Below are 19,603 nucleotides of genomic sequence, written 5' to 3'. Positions count from 1 at the left end.
CTGTCTCCACTCTCAAGCACAAGTCCTGTAAGAAGAGACATATATAGAGGGCATCATTAGACCAAGAAGTTTCCCCCATTTGCCTCCAGAGCTATCTGTCCCTTTACAAGTGTCCTGGGAAGCAGTCAATGTGATGACTGATGTTCTCAGAGGTATCTTCTCCTGTCCACTCCAGGGCAAGGTCTAATGTACCCAGCACACAATTACTGCTGACTCAATTCACACCTGCCAATGCAATACTCCTCCCCAGAGATAGTTACCTTTCACTCCTAACCGAACTTCCTCTCTCAATGGCCCCTACATTCCCAAGGAGAGCAAAAATGAAATGGTTTAATAGACTCTTCCCCTAGAAACCAGTGCCCAGTCGGGACCAGCCTACCCCACACTCATATTTCTCCTATTCATCCTTGAGTTCCATGGGGTGGTGGAGGAGAGGAAAGGCTTCACTTGTCACCTCTCCATTCTCAGACTCAGCCAGATCTCCGATTCTTAACTTCTTTCATCCCTTTTTGCTCCTATCAGAAACACCCATTTCCGTTGCTGTACACATCTCCCAACTATGGAAAAGTGCCTAGCACTCAGCCTCCTGCATCATCAAGCCACCGAGCTTGGCTCCTTGAGGTTCCCGCTCTGCTTTCGAACCAGGAGCCTGGATCCCAGCCCAGACACACCTTCCCACCCCTGTCCCCATTTCCTATAGGAGCACCCCCGTCCTCTGTGTGATCAGTTGATGGCAGAGCCTGATTTGCTTAGTGGTTGGTGAAGTTAAAAAAGTGAGCTGGAGGGCAGTGGGGCCAGAGAAATGGTAGAGAATGGAAGAAAGACGGAGACTGTAGTTTAGGTTGGACTTTCCCCACTTTCAAGCTTCAGGGATCTGAGGTCTGAGATCTGCTGCGTGGCTCTTTTGGCTTATGGATCAAGGGAACCAGCTCAACTTTTGGGTTTGTTTTCCCCAGAAAGGTCTCCAATTCTCACTCTTGGAGCAGGCTGTCACAGTTCTCTCCTTGTCCTGGCCATCAGTCTCATCCTACAGTTAGGTACAGATTCCAGGTTCTCACTTGGGATTCAGGCAATGCTACCTTCAGAACCCAGTTTTTTACAAAAAAGAAAAAAAAGGAAGAACAGGCAAGGAGGGAAAGTAACTCTGAAAACTGTCTTCTCCCACCTCTGGTTATGGCTCCTAAGCTTCCTTGAATTTCTCGACTGTTTTGAATAACTGTAGGTGCCTCTGTTAGCTCTGCTCTCGATGCCTATTTGCCTGATTAACTGAATGAACCAATGAGCGAACGAATAGACTGACAAATCCCCCTCTCCTGATAATAAAAATCTGTGTAGTGTTAAGAAATCCAACTGATCCCACAAAGTTTCAATTTTTTTCATCTAAAATGGAAGGAGAATGAACTTGGTGATTTCTAGGGACCATTTTGTTGGGTTCCCGGTCCCAAATCTGGCTGTGTCTTACCTTATACCCGGTCTTTGGACATCTCCAGCTTCTTGTCTCCAAGAAGAACTTACCCCCACAGAATACCCAGGACACGGAAAGTATGATGAGAAGCTGTTTATTCCGTTACATCTTAACTGCACGACAAGCAAGCAGGAACAGGCACAGGAACTAACTCACTTCCTCCATCTCCCCTAATTATAAACCTTGCGGGGACACGCCCTGTGGGGCCAACCTTGTTCTCTCCCGAGTATGTCGTATGAGACAAAGGAGCAACATCCTTCACGGAAGTCCTCCAGGCGCTGCCATGCAGAGTATCACTCTCGCGTCACTTCGCCCAAAACTCCCTTATTCCTGGTTTGTTAACCCCCAGGCAAAGCTGTCCCAACAACGTCCCTCAGAAAGCCATGTGTACCCCCTCCGGCCACCACCCCGCCACACGACATGTGGCAGCCAATCGCGCACTCTCCCTAGTGCAGGGCAAAGTGTTAAGAGGAGTCCGTGTTTATGGGGCACACTCAGTGCCACGTCGGCCTTTCCCAACCCAGCAGAGTCGGCCCCCATGGCCCTGCACTCAATGCCATGTCAGCCTTTAAGGCACGGCAGAGTCGGCCTCCACATCTCCCAGCCCCTGCCCCTCAGAGGTCACGTGCACACCCTCTGACATCTTGTGACTGCTGCAGTGTCTCACACTCTCGGCTCTAACACCATTTAAAGTCTGATATTCCGTGATTTCAGTGAGTAGAGTGACTTTGGGAATGCAACATCTTTAGGAATGGGGTTCTCTAGTCTGGAGGCTGTCTTTTTGTCTCTAAATGCTAGGGACGTGGGGATCTAGTCTGTCTGGGAGTTGTCAACTTTGAGAGAGTAAACTTCTACAGCATCCTGGGCTTGCAGGATGGAGTTTGTGTTTGGCTGTTGAAATCCTCCAACACCAAGAAAAGCCAAGACTCTGCTCAATCTCTCCTGGTCTTTCTATGGCAAAGATAGTTAGCTAAACCGGTCATTAACCAAAGCCCAAGGGGTCCTAGTGCCCTCGGAAAAAATGTGGCCCCACCCCTCTTCTCTTCACTTCCCTCCATATGTGAACTTACCTTTGGTTTCTTTTCCTTTCCAGGTTTCAATGTCTAGTGTACAACTGATAGTCAAATACATTCTGAAAGCACGACGTTTCAGAACCCCTTTGGTTAACTCTGCCTTCCACCCCCAAATTCTTTTGAGGAAAACAAAGTCTCTTTTCTTTTAAGGAATAACTTCCCTTTTCAATCTCTCAAACTGAGAGTGTTCAATAATGAAAGCATTTCAAGTTGATGGCCATGGTCTTTTGTCCTTTTTCTCCTTCTCTTGCATCATCTCTTCTCCTTTATTTCATCCTCCTAGAGGTGGAATGAGTAGAACTCCAGTCCTGGAGTCAGGAAAATTCATCTTCTTGAGTTCAAATCTGGCCTCAGACACTTACTCTCTAGCGTAGGCACATAGAAGCCAGTCAGGCAACAAGCATTTAGGACAGAAGTTGCTGTGTGCCAGGCCCTGGGGCACCTTCTGGGTCATCATCATCATCATTATTGTTATTATTATTATTTACACGCAATTGGTAAATAAGCTATACAGGCACTGAGGTATGGAGATCCATCTTGCCCTACCAGAAAGTCGGAGAGAGGATGACAGAGGATATAGGAGAGAGCAGAGTGGGGGAGGGGGTATTCAGTGAGATCACCGTTTTGGGGTGGTGGCTAGGTGAAAGACAGGGAGAAAATTTGGAACTCAAAAATCTTGTGGAAATGAATACCATAAACTAAAAAGAAATATATCTTTGTTTTAAAACAAGAATGCATCCCTTTAATAAATACTTGTCGAATTAAATTAGAGATTGATTGAAATGGAATATTTAGCCACAAGAAAATTGTTTCAAGGAATTTTGAATGTCTAACCTGGAGATGCGAAGACTTGGGGGAAACACCATGAGAGCTGATTTCAAGTACTTGAAGAGCTGTCATCTATTAGGGAGGGCTCTCCTCTGCTTGGCTACAAGAGAGAAAGGGCATCATAAATGATGAGTGAGTTTTAGACTTGTAAACTCCCAGAGACCAATGTTATTGCTTTGTGGATGGTAGGTGTTCCATAATTATCGATTGGCTCATATTGTTTCATTGTCCTTAAGAAACATAGATGACTCTTATCAGGAGGTTGTTTGTCACCAGAGGGTAGTTTCATGGTGCTTGGTTTGGACACTTAGTCCTTTGAATTTTAGTATGCTTCCTTCAGGAAAGTGGGACCACCTCCTCTCTAAAGGCAGAGACCACTGCCTATTGGCTTAAGAATGGTCAGAATTCAGAATCTCTGACTCTCCAGTTATGTGGCTGCCCTAAAGGCACCTTGCTCATGGGAAGAAAAACAGAAAATAAGAGACATCTGGGGTCTTGAAATCTAGACTCAGGCTCACCTAGATAAGCCCAAGTTCTGCCCACCTGTGACCAGTCACCATAAGAGGTACATGTCAAAGGAGAGAAATCCCTTTCATACACACAACCTCCCTCAATCATCTCCACTCTGTCTGAAGGAAAGAGCTTGAAGGTAGAAAGGAAGCCAGTCAAGTTAAGGCAACAAAGATTTATTAGGAACCTATTATGTCATTGTCTAAGGACTTGCAGATAGGACCAAAGGCAAAAACAGAGATGACAATAGTAGAGTACATCCAGATTAGCTTGCTTTTATAGACTGAAAAAGACTACTTCTCAGTCAGGTGAAGCTCTTTGTGTCCTATCTCCTTAGACAAGGGACTCCCCTGATTTAGCCTCTTATCAGTAGTCTCCCTCCACATACAGTCTTGCTTTATTGAACAAATCAAATAGGAAGTCCTTTGGTTGCACTGACAAAGCATGATGAAGGATTTTATTAGAGTGCCTTTCACACCAAGATACTCTTCAAATAACTCAAGATACATATTCCTCACATTACTTAGAATTTGTCATTTAACATATACAATCAGACATCCAGACAGTAAGAAAAACCAACAAGTATTTTTAAATTTTGTTTACTAAGATACTAAAAAAATATATACAAGTTGACCATCCTGATTCTCCATCCAAGTCATCTCATTGCCTTCCAAGGAAAGAAGCCATGGGGTCACCTGGCCTCTGGAGTTTCATCCTGCATGCCTCCATTTCCTCTTCTGTGGGCTCTGGGGCTTCATATATACTGTGGTAGGGCCTCTTCTTATCCAGCTTCATGACCTTCTTGACACAGAGGAGGTGGGTCTCCTCAGCATTTAATGCCCTTTTCAGTCTTTTATATTGCTTTTCTTCACCCTCACTGTCAGAAGTCCTCTTCCTGTGCTCCTTCTTCTTCTCTTTCTGTTTCTCTTTGTGGAGCTCCATGAGAGTTTTTGGTTTCCTTGTTTGCTCTCCTCCCATGGCATCATCAGGAATCAATTCATTTTCATTAGTGATTTCCTTCCCAACTCCTCCAGTACAGTAGGAAAACTTGACAGAGGAGTGAATGCACTTGTAACCCCATCTACCTTCTTTCCAAAATGATCCCCAGATATGCTCATGATTATTCATCTTGACATCCTCCTCATACTTAGAGCAGGCAATAGCTTGTTCTTGTCCTTTGATGATTGTTCCATGACTTGAATATTCCACATAGTCTTCTGTTTGAGCCAATAGTAACTCAGATGGGGGAGCAGCCAGGTGTTCTTGACCTCCATACTTCTCTAGGATGCTTTCTTTCTGTTATTCTTTGAAATCTTCTTTCTTGACTTGAAATGATTTATACAGCAACTCCAGCTTTGTTGGATCTGCTTGGAGATGCACTTCAGACCCTTTGTCATAAGCCTCCCAGGCAAACAACTGTGTTTGTGCCATTGAAATGGTATCTCTGGTGTATCTAATGAAATTGTCTCCTGCATAACTAACTTGATCAGGATTCTTTCCTTCGTTGGCATAGGGATTCTCTCTCACTGCTCTGGCTTTTGGATCATAGTAGGCAGAATTGGGATCTAAATTTCATAAGTACTTAGCAATATCTTCTCTAATTCTGAGATTCTGGACTGTAATTCTTCTTTTTGAGTCAAAAATTTGTCCAGGCATATCAATGTCATCTTCATACTTATCTTTATCCTCATCTTCACCCTTACGGTCTCTTTCCATCTGAGAATTTGCTTTTTCTCTGCATTAATGTTTTGAGGAATTTATTTATTCCATTGACTTTCTTAAGGCTAATTCTTCTTGCAGTTTCTGAGCTTTCAGTGTATGTTTAGCCAGGTCAACTTTGGCATATTCTTCCACAATCTTCTTATGTTCCTCTGAGTTGTAGCCATTCCACTGATCCCTTTTACCATCATAGTCAAACATAAGCTGAGGTTGAATATGTTCATCTGGGGCTCTGTTAGTTCCTGTGAACTTGGCAGTAATATGCCGAGGTCTCTCAAAGCAGACTTTTTGTGTGCGTCATAGCTCCACAATTTTCACATGCCCCCTTGCAGTATTTTGTAGTCACCATATTCTCTTTCATGCCCCTCTTATATGATTCTCCAGATGAACTGTACTCTTTTTGTTTCTCAGGTTGGGGTCTCTGATGCTTCAGTGTAGGTCTTTTTGATGGATCTATATACCATGGCACAGAGGAGATGTACTGAGGAATATGAGGATTGATATCTTTTCCGTTTTCATCTACTTCAGCTGGTGCATTACCCAACTTTCTCTGTTCTTCTAGCTCCTTCTTCTTTCTCCAGTCTTCCCTTGTCATTTTTTTCCTTGGCCCTTTTAAACCCAAGTCACTTGATTCACCTTGGGAAGCAGTGTTTACTGCTTCTGAAACAACAGCCAAGTCAGTCCTGAAGTCGTTCCTGTCTCTGCCTAGGAGAAAATCTCAGACAAATGAGCCCCAGACTCCTACTCGTACCACACAGACTTCTAAAACCATCATGTTTCATGCTGCAGATATTTTTCCAAACTCAAGGACAACCTAGCACTGGCTGAACTGGGAGTGAGTTCACACTGTGAACACTAGGGACATGTCCTTGAGCTAAAATGAGAGCCCTTAATCAGGGTCCTGTCCCAACCATGCCATCAAGCACCAAGGTCTTCCCTTACCCTAATCCCGGCTTCTTTGCCCCTACAATATCCTTTTAAAAACTGTTTTGAAGCTTTGTTCCTTCAATGAAGAATTTACTATCTAGAGCAAGACAGTCAATTTAACCACAAGAATAGATAGCACTGTCCTCCAAAAATCCCCACTCCCTTAACCAGTTCTTTATTTTAGGAGATTGCCTTCCCTCCATTTATGTGGGGAAAAAAGTTTCACACAAAGGACTATGTCATGTGAGGGTGAGGTCTCTTATCTAAGTACCCAGGAAGAGTAGGTGTGAACTTGGAAATCAATTGGAATCCCACCCCCTTTCCCTTCCCCCCCCCCAACCCAAGCATTGAAACAATTGACTAGAAAGAAAGTTGACTTTGGCCAAAAGAGAAGGTGCTAACTCATCTTATTATGTAGAAGGAATTTCTTCATCTGGGACTTCCCTAGATCAGTGAATTCAGGAGTCTAATCACCTGCCCAGAATTTAGCTGGCAGCTGACTAAGAGGGATGGTGTGCAGAAAAAGACAAGGTTTCCTTAAGCTTCAATGCCACCAGACCCTAAACTGATGGCTCTAATGGTAGAATCATAATAAAGCTGCCCCCAGACCCGATATTCTAACTTCCTTGTGGGCCTCATTGAACAGCAGGCATATCCTGATGTGACCACACAATCTGGCTTTAACTATACCACAGGCCCCCAGACTCAATCATGGGCTTCAATGAACCTACCTAGCCCCTGCCCCTCCCCCAATCAATTGCCTAACTTTCTCCTATATGCCTTCTGCCTCACTAGAGCAGCAGGAATGTCCACATGATGGGATTAATGAAGAAAGTTGCTATTCGACTTAAGAGAAATGGATGGCAAGTGGAAATAAGCATAGTAAGATCTTATGTGTATGTGTATGAGTGCCTATGTGTATATAGCTGTATGTTTATAGATATCTATAAATGTAGCTTATCTCTATATCCATCTACCTATCTATGTTTCCATGCTTAATTGTAGCCCTCTTTCAGGTGGCAGGTGGAAGGGAAAAATAAAGTAAAAAGTATGAAGTAAAGAAGAAAAGAAAACCATCAAGGAACCAAAGAAAATCTGAGCAGCTTTGAAAATAATGTAGTGTTTATCACATAGGTTTTCTTGAAATGGAAATTTATTGTTTTATATGGAATTCTCTTTTATGCTCTATTGCACATATGGCAATGTTTTCTTTTTCTTTTATCATTTCATATTTAAGTTTAAAATCTAAAAATTACCAAAAACATGTAGTCACTTAAGTATTACACATATATTCTATTGAAATGGGAACAAAAGCCAAGGTTGTTCATATTCTCTCTATTTTTAAAAAAATGTATATATTTATTTTTTAGTTTCCAACATTTACTTTTATAAGATTTTGAGTTCTAAATTCCCCCTCCTCTTTCCCCAAGACTGTGCAATCTGCTATAGGCTATACATGTATAATCATATTAAAAATATTTATAAGTTTGTCATGTTGGAAATAAAGAATCAGAACAAAAGGGGAAAAACCATGAGGAAGAAAAAAAAAGAACAAAAAAGAGAGAAAAATAGTTTTCATTGATCTGCATTCAGACTCCATAGTTCTTTTTCTGATGTGGATAGCATTTTCCATCATGAGTCTTGGAACTGACTTAGATCATTGCATTGCTGAGAAAGCTAAGTCTATCAAGGGTGGTCATCACACAATGTTGCCATTCCTGTGTACAGTATTCTCCTGGTTCAGCTAAGTTCACTTAGCATCAGTTCATGCCAGCCTTTCCAGGTTTTGCTGAAATCTGCTCATCATTTCTTATGGAGCAGTAGAATTCCAATCATATACCACAACTTGCTGAGCCATTCTCTAATTTATGGCCATCCCCTCAATTTCCAATTCTTGGTCACCACAAAAAGAGCTACTATAAATATTTTTGTACATGTGGGTTTTTTCTCAATTGTATGATCTCTTTGGGATACAAACCTAGAAGTAGTATTGCTGGATCAAAAGGTATGCATAGTTTTATAGCCCTTTGAGCATAGTTCCAAATTGCTCTCAAGAATGGTTGGATGTTCATAAGTCCTCCAACAAGGCATTAGGTGTTCCAAGTTTTCCACATCTCCAATATTCATCATTTTCCTGTTTTGTCATATTGCCAATCTCATAGGTGTGAGGTGGTACCTGAGAGTGATTTTTATTTTCATTTCTCTCATCAGTAATGATTTAGAGCATTTTTTTTTTTACCATATGACTACAGATAACTTTAATTTCTTCCTCTGAAAACTGCCTGTTCATATCCTTTGATCATTTCTCAATTGGGGAATGACTTGTATTCTTATAAATTTAACTCAGTTCTCCATGTTATAGAGATGAGACCTTTATCAGAGATGCTGGATGTAAAAATTGTTTTCCAGCTTTCTGCTTCCCTTCTGCTCCTGGGTGTATTGGCTTTGTGCAAAACTTTTTAAATCGAATGTAATAAAAATTATCCATTTTGCCTTTCATAATATTCTCTCTTCCTTGGTCATACATTCTTCTATTCTCCATAAGAGACATTCTCCATCTGACAGCTAAACTATTCCTTTGCTATCCTAATTTGCTTAAAAACAGCATCACACTGTGTGTCTAAATTGTGTACCCATTTTAATCTTATCTTGGTATTTGGTGTAAGGTGATGGCTTAGGCTTAATTTCTGCCATACTGTTTTCCAGTTTTCCCAGCAGTTTTTTTGTGAAATGGTGAGTTCTTATCTCAGAAGCTGGAATTTTGGGTTTATCAAACAGTACTTTACTATAGTCATTGACTACTGTGTCTTGTGTACCTAACTTATTCTGCTGATTTATTACTGTATTTTTTTAGCCAATAGGAAGTAGTTTTGATGAGTGTTATTTTATAATACAGTTTTAGATCTGGTGTGGCTAGACCACCTTTCCTTGCATTTCTTTTCACTAATTCCCTGCATATTCTTGATGTTTTGTTCTTACAGATGAATTTTATTATTTTTTCTTTCTCTATAGAATATTTTTTGGCATTTTTATTGGTATGGCACAGAGAAAGTAAATTAATTTAGATAAAAATCTTCATTTTTATTATATTATCTCAGCCTATCTAGGGGTTGCCCACATTCTCTTGGGGGTGAATAGGGGACAGAGAAATAAGAACATATGGAAAGATGAATTTCAGAAGGGAGAGTGTTTTGCCATATTGGGGCCATCAATTTAGGTTCTGATAGCATTGAAGCTGAAGGAAGTCTTATCATATCATATTCCAAGTTCTTCAATCCCTTAATGTAGAAGCTGCTAGATCTTGTGTTATCCTGATTGCGTTTCAACAATATTCAAATTGTTTCTTCTTGGCTGCTTGTAAAATTTTCTCCTTGATCTGGGAACTCCAGAACCTGGCTATAATATTCCTAGGAATTTTCTTTTTGGGATCTTTTTCAAGAGGTGATTCATGAATTCTTTAAGTGTCTATTTTTCCCTCAGGTTCTAAAACATCAGGGCAATTTTCCTTTAGAATTTCTTGAAGGATGATTTCTAGGTTCTTTTTTTGATCATGACTTTCAGGTAGTACAATAATTTTTAAATTATCTCTCCTGGATCTATTTTCCAGGTCAGTGGTTTTTCCAATTAGATATTTCACACTGCCTTCTATTTTTTTTCATTTGTTTGGATCTGCTTAATAGTACCTTGATTTCTCATAAAGTCATTAGCTTCCATTTGCTTAAATGTAATTCTGAAGGAATGATTCTCTTCAGCAAGCTTTTGAAATTCTTTTTCCATCTGGATTTTTAAGACATTCTTCTCCTCAATGGCTTTTTGAGCCTCAAATTTGCCATTTGAATTATTCTATTTTTAAGGTGTTATTTTCTTTAGTCAGGTTGTTGATTCTCTTTTCATGATGTTCTTGCATCATTCTCATTTCTCTTCCCAATTTTTCCTCCATTTGTCTTACTTGATTTTCAAATCCTTCTTGAGCTCCTCCATGGCCTGTAACCCGTTCATATTTCTCTGGGAAGATTTTTGTGCAGGAGTTCTGATTTCATTGTCTTCCTCCCATTCCATGTTTTGCTCCTTTTTGTCCCCAAAAAAGGAATCTAAGGTTTGACTGCTGTGCTTGCTTTGCTTCCTTTGCTTGCTCATGTTGCCACTCAATTACTTGACTTTTTAGCTCTTTTCCACAGTAGAGCTCTGCTTCCAGAAGAGAGAGCTTTGTCCCAAATTCTGGGATTTTCACAGCTGCTGGAGCTATTAGTTGGGTGCCCTCTCTGAAGCTCCCCACCCCCATGCTCTGACACCTGGTCACACACCCCAGGACCTTCACCCTACACAACAATCCAGATCCAAGCAGGTTAACACAAGAGTGATTACCCCTCTGAATGGTTGCTTGGTCCCTGTACAATCTGTAGACCAGGAGCTCTGAAGCAGACACATGGTGTCGGCTCCATGGCCACAGTACCTCTGCCTTCTCTTGCCTTCTCACCCAGGAGGCAGAGGCCAGACCATGCTCTTGGTCCCCCTGTTCCCACAAAGTCCATATTGACCTTTTCCTTTTCCTTTGACATTTATGGATTGATAATCCTGGAAACTGCCACAGCTGCTGGTGATCCACTCTCCTGAGGTCCACTCTAGCCACTACTGGTCAGGGCTGCCCTGGCTTTAAAACCACAGGCTTAAGTGGGGCTGGGCTCTGCTCCCAGCATGCTGTGATGGACCCTTCCTGCCAGCATGCCTAGATGTTTTCATTGGGAGATTTATTTCTCTCTGTCACTTTGTGGGTTCTGTAGCTCTAAAATATGTTTAGAGTCATATTTTATAGGTATTTGAGGTGGTTAGGCGGGGAGCTCACAGAATTTTTCTGCTTCTATGCTGCCATCTTGGCTCCACCCCCCTGAAGGCATTTTCAAAGAAAAATAGCAGAGAACAGAAGGAATATTATTAAGAAGCAAAATCACATCCACTTTGAAAGCTCCACATGGAACTTAGGATCTTTTGAAAGAGAAGAAAACTTGCTAAGAGAACATATTATGTCTATTCCTCTTATTTGCCCATTTTATTGGTATTTAAGTTCTGAATAAAAATGAAAAAGAAACAAAGCAATGAGGTAAGCAGAGAGTTGGACAGCTATGAAGCTGGAAGATATTTCAGTGGTTAGGATCACATAGATCTAAATATTCACTTAAGAAGCTTTGCACCAGCACAAAAAAAGGAAACAAAGTAAATGCTAGTCTATCAGAGAATATTGAAATAGCATTGTGGAACATGAATGTGATGGAATATTACTTGAACTCAAGAAATGATGAACATGATAAATTCTGAGAAGAATGAGAAGACATGAACGAAGTAATGTAGAGTGAAAAAAAAAAACACAGGAAAGCAACACAACTGTTACTCTGTGACAGTTTGTTCCAATGACTTAGAGAGGCAGCTTGGAAGCCAACAAGATCTGGCTTGAAATCTGATATTTTGTTTGTGTTACCTGAACTGGTCATAGCCTCTTTGGTTACAAATTTTTTATATTATCTACAGTTATTTTTAATGGAATCTCTCTTTCTATTTGTTGCTGTTGAGCTTTGTTTGTAATATATAGAATTGCTAATGATTTGTGTGGGTTTATTTCATATCCTGCAACTTTGTTAAAGTTCTTAATTATTTCAAGTAGTTTTTTGCCTGCTTCTCTAGGATTCTCTAAGTATACCATCACATCATCTGCAAAGGGTGATAGCTTTGTTTCTTCATTGCCTACTCTAATTCCTTCAATTTCTTTTTCTTCTCTTATTGCTAAAGCTAGCATTTCTGGTATAGCACTGAATAACAATGATGATAATAGACATCCTTGTTTCACCCCTGATTTTATTGGTAATTCTTCTAGCTTATATCCATTACATATAATGCCTGCAAATGACTTTAGACAGATGCTACTTATTATTTTAAGGAAAATTGCCTTTGTTCCTATATTCTCTATTGTGTTTTTTTAAACAGGAACGGGTGTATGTTCTGCTCCAACCTTTTACCTTTACTCTGTGAGTATCTCTCTGCTTTGAATGTGTTTCTTTGACACAACATACTGTAGGATTTTAGTTTTTAATTCACTCTGCTATTTGCTTCCATTTTCTGGGAGAGTTCATCCCATTCACATTTATTATTACTGTGTCTTTCTCTCCATTCTATTTCCCACCAGTTATACTTTTTTCTCTTCTTTCACCTTTTTCCTCCTCACTGGTGTTTTGTTTCTGACCACACCTCCCTTAATCTGCCCTCCCTTCTATCAGCCCCCTCCCTTTTCTTTCCCCTTTCTACTACTACTTCTTTTTTCCCCTTCTGCCCTCACTTTTTTTCTCTCCCCCCTTTCTTTCCACTTTCTCCTCCTACTTCCCTATAGAGTAACACAGATTTTTCATAGCCAACTGAATGTGTATGCTATTCCCTTCTTGAGCCAAATCCAATGAGAGTAAGGTTCAAACAAAATTTGACTCCCCTCCCTTCTTCCTCTGTACTGTAACAGGTCTTTGCATTTCTTCATGTGACATAATTTACCCTATTCTGCTTCCCTCTTTCTTCTGCTCCAAGTACAATTCTTTTTTCAACCCTTTAATTAATGACTTTTATTATCACATCAAAGTCAACTCATACTCACATCCTCTCTCTATGAACACCCCTTCTAAATGCCATAATAAAGATGCCATTCTCAAGAATTAGAAAGTATCATCTTCCCATTTTGGGATATAAGCAATTTACCCTTATTGAATTACATGTTTTTCCCCCTTTTTTCCTGTTTACCTTTTTATACTTCTCTTGAATCTTGTATTTCAAGATCAAATTTTCAGCTCCAAATTTTTTCATCAGGAATGATTGAAAGTTCCCTATTTCATTAAATATCCATCTCCTTCCCTGAAGGATTATACTCAGTTTTTCTGGGTAGTTGATCCTTGCTTGTAACCCAAGCTCTTTTGCCTTACAGAATATGATATTCCAACCCTTTTGATCCTTTAATGTAGAAGCTTCTGAGTCCTGCATTATCTTGACTGTGGTTCCACCATATTTAAATTATTTCTTTCTTGCTGCTTGCAGTATTTTCTCCCTGACCTGATAATTCTGCAATTTGGCTTCAATAATGTTTGGAGTTTTCATATTGGGATCTCTTTGAGGAGGTGATCAGTGAATTCTTTCAATGATTATTTTGCCCTCTAGTTCTAGGAATATCAGGGCAGTTTTCCTTGATAATTTCTTGAAAGATGCTGTCCAGGCTCTTTTTTTTATCATGACTTTCAAGTAGTCCAAGAAGTCTTAAATTATCTCTCCTGAATCTATTTTACAGGTCAGTTGTTTTTCTAATGAGGTATTTTACATGTTCTCCTATTTTTTTCATTATTTTGATTTTGATTCTTTGATTCTTGATGTCTCCTGGAGTCATTAGCTTCCACATGTTCAATTCTAATTTTTAAGGAATTATTTTCTTCAGCTGGAGTTTGTACCTTCTTTTCCATTTGACCAATTTTACTTTTTAAGTAGTCGTTTTCTTCAGTCAGCTTTTGTCCTTCCTTTTCCAAGCTGTTGACTCTCTCTTGCATACTTCTCATTTCTTTTCCCAATTTTTCTTCTAATTTCCTTACATGACTTAAAATCCTTCTTGAATTCTTACAAGAAGGGTTTTTAGGCTTGAGACCAATTCACATTTCCCTATGAGGTTTCAGATGTCAGTGTATTCACAATATTGTCTCTTCTGAGTTTGTGTTTTGATCTTCCCTCTCTCCATAGAATCTCTCTATGGCTAATATTCATTTTTGATTCTTGCTTATCTTGTTTGCCTATTTCCTGGCTTTTTAAGTTGAGCCCTCCTGCTGGAACACAGAGACACTATCCTGAGCTTCTTATGCTGGGGGCCAGGGGTCTGGTTACTGGCTTTTTGTGCTGGGGCTTCAGGTATTGGCAGCTGGAGGCAGCTGAATTCTGGTAGCTTACCTGGAGCTGAGCTTGGTCAATGGTGGTGTGTGCCGAGGTTAAGTGGGTTTTTTCTATTATTATCCAAACCTCTCTCCTTATCCCACCCCCAGCCTAATCCTGCTTTTTCTAAGCAGGTAACTTTTCTTAATTTATTGAGAAAATTGATGCCATTCATTATGCTTCTTTTTGTACCACTCACCTTAAAATACTTCTGTCTCTATACTTTTCCCTTTTGTTCCTGTATCTGAGGAAGATTCCTTCTTGTCAAGGTCAGTCAGTCTACACTGACACCTTTTGGGGTGTGAGGGGTCATAATCCATAGTTTTTAAGGAGTAACTATTTCCACCACCCAATCTGCAGAGATCTTTGTGCCTAATAATAGACTTAGCAGTATTTATTATGAGTCTCCTGTGTTGTAGTGGTTAGTCCTGGGGTTATAAGCAAAGTAAAGACAGAGATGACTGATAGTCATAGAATATATCTAGCTTAACTTGCATTTATGAGCCATGAGGACAGCTGGTTGTTCCTCATTCAGGAGAAGTTACTCATGCACTATGACCTAAACAAGGGACTCTGATCCTAATATTTTCCCCCATTTACAGACTTGCTTTCTTTAACAAATGGAAAATGGTGTGGTCCAGGAATGTTGATCCAGATCCAGACTACTTTCTGATGATTGGGAAAGATTCAGCAGTTTACATGGGTCCTAATTGCCTTTGCCACTGCAATGAACTGTCTTTTTTCTTCAAATATATCTATTTATTTCATTAAATATTTCCCAACTACATGCAAAAATGTTTTAACATTCATTTTTTTAAACTTTGAGTTAAATTCTCTCTGTCTCTCATCCCTCTCCCCTCCTTGAGAAGGCAAATAATTTAATATAGATTATACAGATGAAGACATGCAAAATACTTCCATATTAGCCATGTATTTCACTGAGTCTTGCCAATGGTCATGATACACAGGTCTTAAACACTCCCCATCATGCCAGGGAACTCTAAGTAGCGTGATGAATTACATGCATGGTACCTAAAATAAATAATGGAAGAGGGAGGCTGACACTTTCAAGCTGAAAGATAAGAGTATTTTGGAGCTGACAGTGCAGTCTTTTGAAAATGGCATTTGTGTTGGTCAGCCTGAGGGCTACCAACAGGCTCCATTAACCCAGCTCTCAAAAAGAAGAGTAGGTTTGTGACACAGATTATTGGTGTGACTCAGGCCAAGTCATTTCTCAGGACCCTGAATAATAATATAAGATAGGAAACTTGGGGTGAGAGCAGAGGGAAGTACCAATTTGCATCAATAGGGGTCTCTTCCTCACGAAGGAGTTCCTGATGCCAGTGAAGTTACAGATTCAATCCCCAGTGATATGTTAAAGGTGAGCTCCTTCAACAATAGGGATAATTCCTTTAATACAAAAAACATTCTTTGTATCCCCAAAAGGCAGTCCAGAGCCTGGCATAGAGTAACTACTTTCCTAAATGTTTGATGATTGATTGACTTCTATGTGCCTACACCAGGTTTGGAGGAATCTAGGGACAAAAACCCAAAGTCTCTGTCTTATTATTGCTTAGTATATACTTTACATTACTTGTATGTAAGTTTTCTTTTTACTTTACCTAGTAGAATAGAAACACCTAGAGGGCATGGAGCTTAATTGGTGGGCACAAAGAAAAGTCCCTTAACTTTGTAAATACTCATGAAACCCAGTTACTTAAGTATTGTGTATTCTATTGAATTGGGAACAAAAGTCAAGGTTTCTCACATTCTCTTGGGGGTGAGTTGGGGGGGAATGCCAAGAGAAGGAAAGAAGAATTTTAGGAGGGAATATGCTCTGCCATCTTAGGGCCATCAACTTAGGGTCTGGTGACACTGAAGCTGAAGGAAGTCTTGTCTTTTTTCCCCATACCAGTCCTCTTCATTCAGCTGCCAGCTTTGTAAAACAATGATTCAGAATTCTAGGAATGAGACTGCACTTGTGAATTCACTGATCTGGGGATGTCCCCGACAAAGAAATTCCTTCTAACTAATAAGATAAGTTATCACCTTTGCTTCACTTTATAGTTTTAGCATCTTATAGCCTCCTTTTATGAGGCTTATTTAGGTTCTTTTCACCAATGTCAATTTTCCTTCTATCAAATTGTTCTTTCAGTTGTTGGGGGAGACAGGAATTATAATTGAAGCCTGAGTTCACACTTACTTTTCCTGACTACTTAGCTAAGAGGCTCCACCCTTCCATGCCAATCTTCTGAGTATCTTTATGGCAAAAAGTATCTTTCAGGGTCCCTCACCAAGATTACCCCTATTTTTCTCACTTTTCTATTTTTACTATTAGGAGACACCCTGTTTTCCAGAGTTAAGACCCAGCAAGCAAGCTGTGCTTGGCATAACAATAGACCTTTGTACCCACTCTTTGGATGAACTCTGCTTCTCCTAAATGCCACAAGCAGACCTAAATCCCTGAGTTTAGACAAGTACCTGGGGCAGTAAACAAGGCTCAGTCATAGTAGAAGTGTGTCTGGTTGCTGACTCATTCCTCTGGGGCTTTCCCCTGGGTGGATGCAGGGGCACCATCGATAACCCGGACCAAGTTGGCTGCTGTTGCAGAATTAATAAACACTGTTCCTCCAGGGGGTTCAAATGACATGATTCTAGAAGAGCCAAGGAAAGGGACAAGGGAAGAATGAAGAAAGAAGAAGGAACTAGAAGAACAGAGAAAGCTGGGTAATGCACCAGCTGAAGTAGATGAGGAAGGGAAACATCAATCCTCATAGCCTCAGTACCTCTCCTCTGTGCTGTGGTATATAGATCAATTAAAAAAAAGTCCCACACTAAAGCAACAGAGACCCAACCTGAAAAACAAAAAAAGTACAATTCATCTGGAGAATGGTATAAGAGGGGCATGAAAGAGAATATGGTGACTGCAAAATACCACAAAGGAGCATTTGAAAATTGTGGGGATATGATGCACACAGACAAAACACCTGCTTTGAGAGACCATGGCTTATTGGTGCCAAATTCACAGAAACTTAGATGAATGCATACAATAGAACAAGTGAATTCCCCAAGATAAGAAGAGCCAAATTCTCAGATGAACAGTGAAGATCAGGATGAAGATAGATATGCAGATGACAAAAATGTTTTTGGACAAAATGTTAACTCTAAAAGTCTAAGATCTCAGGATTGGAGAAGATATTGCTAAATATTTGCAAAATTTAGATCCCAATTCTGCCTATTGTGATCCCAAAACCAGAGCAATGAGAGAGAATCCCTGTGCCAGTGCAGGAAAAATCCTGATGAAGTTAGCTATAGAGAAGACAATTTCATTAGATACACAGGAGATATAATTTCAATGGCACAAATAGAGTTGTTTGCCTGAGAAGCTTATGAAAAAGCATCTAAAGTGCATCTCCAAGCAGACCCAATGAAACGGGAGTTGTATAAATTAGTTAAAGTCAAGAAAGAAGATTTCAAAGAACAACAGAAAGAAAGCATCCTAGAGAAGTATGGAGTTTAAAAGCACCTGGATGCTCCCCCTTCTGAGTTACTATTGACTCAAACAGAAAACTATGTGGAATATTCAAGACATGGAACAATCATCAAAGGGCATGAATGAGCTATTGTCTGCTCTCAGGAGGAAGAGGATGTCAAGATAAATAATCATATACATATCTGGGATCCTATTGGAAAGAAGGTAGATGAGAGCATAAGTGTTTTCACTCTTTTGTCAAATTTTCCTACTGTACTGGAGGAGTTGGGAAGGAAATCACTAATGAAAATGAATCGATTCCTGATGATGCTGTGGGAGGAGAGCAAACAAGTAGACCTATTGGAGGTTCACCAAGAGAAATAGAGAGAGGAGAAGACGAGAAAGGAGGAGAAACACAGGGAAAGTAGTTCTAACAATGAGGGTGAGGAAAAGCTGAGACCTGAAAAACTGAAAAAGGCATTAAATGCTGAGAGGGCCCACCTCCTGCACATCAAGGAGATGGTGCAGCAAGATGAGAGGAGGAGAACCTACCATAGCATGTATGAAGCCCCAGAGCCTATAGAAGAGGAAATGGAGGCATGCAGGATGAAACTCCAGAGGCCAGATGACCCCATGGCTTCTTTCCTTGGTCAGCAATGACATGACTTGGAAGGAGAAACAGGACAATCAGCTTGTATATATATATATATTTGGTCTCTTGGTAAACAAAGATGGAAAAATACTTGATTGTTTTTCTTACTGTCTTTTAAATAAACCTCTGCAACTCTTTTATCCAAAAAAGAAACCAAGAAACACCTGCAACAACCACACTCCTATCATGAAATCCTGCTACTTTGTCACTAGGCAAACTTGCTTCATTGTTGCTGTTATATTTCACTGTCTTGCTCTTTATAGACCAGGGAGGAGGTGAGGGGTGGAGGGGGGGAACCTGTTGCCTCAAGGCCACAAGTGACCTTCTAGGTCTTTGGGTGTGGCATTTTGACTGAGTCTGAGTTTTACACACCTTATTTTATTAAGGGATTTTGTTCTGTGAAAATTTGGATTCAGTCAAAGGGCTGCACTTGAAGACTTAGATGGCTACATGTGACTTTGAGGTCACCCTTGGGTTAGCCACAACTATATGTATCAAAATTTAGCCTGGCTGCCTTGGATCTCTTCAGTCTCAGAGGAAAACTTGGATCTTGTGTGTCGTTTCTTTCCTCCAACTGAATAAAGAAGACTTTTTTGCCAATAACCTCTGTGAGCCTTTGGTATTTGGTTTTGATTTATTTTATTTTTCAGAGTTAAGAGTTCATGTATAACCTCTGTGAGGTCTTTGGTATTTACAGGGTTAAGAATAGGTGTTATAATAATCTCTGTGGCTCTTTGGTCATTTATTTTCAAGGTGTGAGAGACCTAAAACTGCTGACTGAACTCCCCTCATTTGATGAAGAAATTTAACTGAGAAGTGAAACCACCCAGGTAGGAAATAGCATAGGCTGGTCTGCACTTGAACTCCAGAACCAGGGTTGTTCCTTTGGGGCCATGCCTCAAGGACACAAAACAAACACAAAGTTATATCAAGAAGTAAACAACATTAACCAGGGTGTGAGTATGACAGGAGAGGCCTTGGGGAAGAGAAATGGTACCTGAACTGCCTTTGGAAAGAAG

General features: G+C 40.2%; 1 protein-coding gene and 3 pseudogenes across 1 annotated transcript in view; 3 read left to right on the top strand and 1 right to left on the bottom strand.

Moving 5' to 3' along the window:
• The window catches only part of LOC138150190 (popy Class I histocompatibility antigen, A-1 alpha chain-like), a 13,812-nt gene extending 11,707 nt beyond the window's left edge, over positions 1-2,105 (top strand). Inside the window, exons 7-8 of the mRNA XM_069073639.1 lie at positions 1,491-1,542; positions 1,693-2,105. Coding sequence (XP_068929740.1) covers positions 1,491-1,542; positions 1,693-2,105 — 465 coding nt within the window. The remainder of the gene's footprint in view (positions 1-1,490; positions 1,543-1,692) is intronic.
• LOC138150214 (antigen peptide transporter 1-like) overlaps positions 1-19,603 on the top strand; it is a 153,396-nt pseudogene that overhangs the window by 65,548 nt on the left and 68,245 nt on the right.
• On the bottom strand, positions 4,537-6,211 carry LOC138150034 (pre-mRNA-splicing factor SLU7 pseudogene; annotated as a pseudogene).
• On the top strand, positions 15,473-18,592 carry LOC138150189 (pre-mRNA-splicing factor SLU7 pseudogene; annotated as a pseudogene).

This window comes from Petaurus breviceps, unplaced genomic scaffold (assembly GCF_028583685.1).
Source record: "Petaurus breviceps papuanus isolate PSGF00001 unplaced genomic scaffold, PetGlider_PUasm1.0 90865, whole genome shotgun sequence".
Classification (NCBI taxonomy): domain Eukaryota; kingdom Metazoa; phylum Chordata; class Mammalia; order Diprotodontia; family Petauridae; genus Petaurus; species Petaurus breviceps.
This window is presented reverse-complemented; position numbering and strand designations above follow the sequence as displayed.